The sequence below is a fragment of the Monopterus albus genome, unplaced genomic scaffold (genome assembly GCF_001952655.1).
Source record: "Monopterus albus unplaced genomic scaffold, M_albus_1.0 scaffold400.1, whole genome shotgun sequence".
Taxonomy (NCBI): domain Eukaryota; kingdom Metazoa; phylum Chordata; class Actinopteri; order Synbranchiformes; family Synbranchidae; genus Monopterus; species Monopterus albus.
In genome coordinates, this window is record NW_018128280.1 from 278,466 (window position 1) to 282,818 (window position 4,353).

General features: G+C 41.5%; 1 protein-coding gene across 1 annotated transcript in view; it reads left to right on the top strand.

The window, feature by feature from the left end:
• The window catches only part of LOC109951634 (formin-1-like), a 66,388-nt gene that overhangs the window by 40,935 nt on the left and 21,100 nt on the right, over window positions 1-4,353 (top strand). The window contains exons 10-11 of the mRNA XM_020586237.1: window positions 3,428-3,489; window positions 3,718-3,806. Coding sequence (XP_020441893.1) covers window positions 3,428-3,489; window positions 3,718-3,806 — 151 coding nt within the window. The remainder of the gene's footprint in view (window positions 1-3,427; window positions 3,490-3,717; window positions 3,807-4,353) is intronic.

Sequence of the window (4,353 nt, forward strand, 5' to 3'; positions counted from 1 at the left end):
TTTTTTGCTGCTTCCACAGCTAAAGAAAATTTAGGTGGCACCAAAACATCTTGCAGCATCTCAACTTCGCGGTCAAGGGACTTGGCAGCAAGTAAAAATCTACCCAACTCTCTCATCTTTTGACTGACATGACCTTCTTTTGATTGATCACTCCCGTGTTTCTCCAGCAGTCTATCTCCAAATGCACATATGAGAGGATCATGTCTTAATTCAAGGGACACCTTGTCAATTACCATTCTCCTAACAATGTTTGAGCATCTTTCTGATGGCTGTCCTTTGTATGGAAGGAGAGCTGAGGCAGCAGCTTGAACTCTTCTTTTTTTCTGGGATATAACTTCTGATTCGCCCATTGTTTTGCGACACCGTTTCTCATGGGGAGGCAACAGTGGTGCGGTGGTAGAGCAGTCATTTCCCAACCAGGAGGTTTAAGGTTCGAATCCCGGTGCCGACGTGTCAAAGTGTCCTTGGGCAAGACACTGAACACCCCCGTTGCCCCTGATGGCTAGAGCCATCGGTGTGAGTTGGCGCCACAGATGGCTGCCTCGGTTCTGTACCGGAAACAAATTCCTTGCATGTATAACATACTTGGCCAAGTAAAATGATTATCAATTATCTGGTTAGTGGCCTGTGTTAGCAAAGCACCACAACACCTGGCTGACCAGATAACTTACATGGAACGGCAACATCCAGACTCCTTAGTCATTATTCTAGGGAATTTTAGCAGAGCAAATCTCACCAACAAACTGCCCAAATGCAGACAAGACATCAGTTGTCCCCCTAAAGATAAACAGACAATGGACCACTTTTTACACAGTAAAACATTTTAAGTGCAATACACCCGTCTGCTGAGATATTGCTGTTTAACCCAGGGTTAGTGGTGGTCTGCATGACCTACAAACATTCACAACTCTAACAGACTTTAGGATAAAGCAAAAATCGGAGGACCTGAACTGTATCTCTGTTTGGGTTTTACGACTCAAAAGCTTTGCCACTGGAACAAACTGCATTTCAAACAAAGGTTTGTTTCAATAACAATCTTCAAATATTGAGGGAAGTAGCAAATACTAAATTCCAGAAATATCAGGTAAAGGTTGAAGTAGACTAGACTGAAACAGCAAACAATGGAGTTAGAGTTAGGTGCCGCTGTGTTTATAATATGTAGTGTGGTACACTGAGTAGAGCTTTACTCCAAAAGTGTCAGCAGCAGCCAACACTCAACAGCCTGCAGGCTGAGGTAAATCAATATTGGGCCTGTGTCACTGAATCAGCTATTACCACACAATTCCCACCAAGGCTTCACCCTTCTATCTTCTACCCCACACGGCCTCGACAAGCAGCTAGTGTCAATAGCTGTCAGCTCAGCTCGCACCGTTCCCCAAACATTCCTTTGATCTGAGCAGAAAGCGAAATGCTAATCAGGGTGACAAAAGAGAGGGGGATTCCTGGTGGGAATGCTACTAACTTTGATGAAACTTTCATGGTTGTTCCTTGCGTCTGAGTGGCGTTTAGCAGCAGCAGGAGAAATCATAGCTGCATGGCAAACAAAACCAAAGCAACCCTGAATGCTATTTGCTTCATCCCCAGCTTGTCCAGATGGCAACTTGTCTCGCCAATGTCATCCAGCGTATGGAGGCAATGCGAGGCTTATTACAACACAGCTGTCTAATTAACAGCATACGCCCATCTACACTAGTACCCCCCCTTCTGCAACTTCAAACCCTTTTAAAGCTTTGTGTCATGTACAGCAGCTTCTTATCATTGAATGCCTTTTCAGCAACGCTTAACTTGCTTTAATATTGTTTTGATTTTCAACATGGAGTGTACATCTTCCTATGACATAATTTCCTTCCCTACAGCATTCATACCTTCCCTAAAAGTTCTTTCTTTTTTATATTCCCTACCTCCTTCCACCCATTTATTCCACTTGTCCCCATTTTGATACATTTATTTCAGATTTGCTCCATCTCTGTTCCTCTATTCTAAACCAGTTTCTTCCCTCCCCTGCTACATTTTTAACAAACTGTCCTTCCCTTTCCAGTACCCACCTCATTTTCCCCAGTACTACAATATTTTAGTTCAAATACACAGCCAATCGCTATTCTGGGTCAACTAGGTCGTTGCAATTACTCCTATTCCTCACCAAGAGCTGCATTGTTGCCTACCAACAACTCTTCAAATTGTCCCATGGATACTGAGATGTAGGTCTAAAAATAATCAGGGTACAGTTTCAACCCCTTCACCAAGCAGTAAAACTTTCCAAGTTGCCTTTTTATCATTATCAAGTCAAGAAACTTTATTGTCATTATGCATAGCACAACGAAATTTTTTCCGGCAGCTTTCGGCTTAAAAGACAGACATATTATTTACATAACACACAATTGTATAAGTCAGTATAAAAATATGGACAAATAAAAAGATGTATGGGACCTAATCAGGTCAGCAGCATGTTAGCAGCAAGAGTGTAGTAACATTATAAGGTGCAGCTCAGTGCAGACTGAGATTTGCATTAGTCTGGTCAATCAGAACATTGCTGTCACCAATACCAAGCACACATCAAAACCAAGCAAGATTGTTGCATTAGTCTGCATTACCTTTAGCTCAGTGCAAATCTCAGTCTGCACTGAGCTGCACTATGGGATGCACTCCATTTTTCTAGCAGAACCAGAACCAGCACCATCACCTCTTGATGTGGACTTTTGTAGCATGACCTTTTAAAACTTCACATTCCATATTCACATTGCGTCATCCTATAGGCTGTTATTCAGTAAATGCTTCTTAGTTGCAAGTTTATTACGTTCACCGAGCTAAAGGTAATGCAGACTAATGCAACAGTCTTGCTTGGTTTTGATGTGTGTGCTTGGTATTGGTGATAGCAATGTTCTGATTGACCAGTTTAAGAATAGTAGATGGTGCAGAGCCCTCCTTGGTTGACACCAACCAGACAACTGTCAGCTGATCAGCACTGGAGCCATCCCTCCCATTGGGTCCCCCTCCCATCCTCCCTCACCAGGCCATAAATGTGACACTTTCCAGATAAAGAACAGGAATTGGTGTCTCTTGTTGTGCCACTGTCTGCACACTGTGGTTTTTAGTGTTGTAGTCAAGCTAAACAAACATTAGGCTGTTGTAGTTCTAAATGTGGTCTGAGCGATTATGCATGGCTTTCTGTCTTGAGCCACATGTCATCCCTCACTCTGCTTCTTCCAGAGTACTCCTGGCCACACTTCCAGCTTTAGCACCTTAACTTAATATTTTATATTATGCATATAATTTAAGTAAATGATAGCTGAATGATACTGAATCATGTGCTGTGGTGACTTTACTCCATAGACAGGAAGACAATTTTGTCCTTTAAGCACTGGAAGCAGGACTGAGATTTTGTCTTTATAATACTGACTGGTTATAATGAATATCTTTATGGTTCCAGCTGTTCTTACTGTGGACAACACTGTAGTGGATTTGGAATCCATTGAGGCGTTATATGAAAATGTAAGTATGGTGGAGAAGCCTGTGTGACATAAAGAAAAAGATGAGGCTGTAAAGTCATGTCACAGCTTTAAAAATTGATAAATGAATATAATTTTATTATTTTAATACTTATTATATATTAAAATATTCTAATAACAAAGTAAGAATTACATTTACAGCGGTTTACTGAACATATATAGCTGTGTCAATATACATCTTGATTGTGGACTGTGTGTTGTCGCTTCATAGAGAGCCACCAGTGATGAGATGGACAAGATAATGAGACATTATGAAAAGTCTAAAGAAGATGAAATCAAACTGCTGGACAAACCTGAACAGTGAGTTCACTTCCACAAATGATTTTTATAAATGTTCTAGTCTCTATTAGAGAATTAAGGAAAGTTAAGGTATTGAGTTTAGTCCTCTCAACATGATACTGCAACTGCTAAATTCATTCATTTTCTACCGCTTAGTCCCGGAACGGGGTCACGGGGGGGGGTGGTTTACACCCTGGACAGGTCACCAATCCATCGCAGGGCAATTTAGAGACACCAATCAACCTAAGCTGCATGTCTTTGGACCGTGGGAGGAAGCCGGAGTACCCGGAGAGAACCCACGCAAGCACGGGGAGAGCATGCAAACTCCACACAGAAAGGTCCCAGGTGGGGCCCGAACCTGGAACCTTCTTGCTGTGAGGCAACGGTGCTAACCACTTCGCGGCCGTGCTGCCCTACTGCTAAATTAGCTACATTAAATTAACATGGATCATTTCACCGAGCATATCATTTAATATGAAATGACTCAATCAATAATTAGTAGTAATAGACTTTTAGGTTAATATTTGTGTGATAAAATATTAAATCATAATAATAAACTATTATTTTA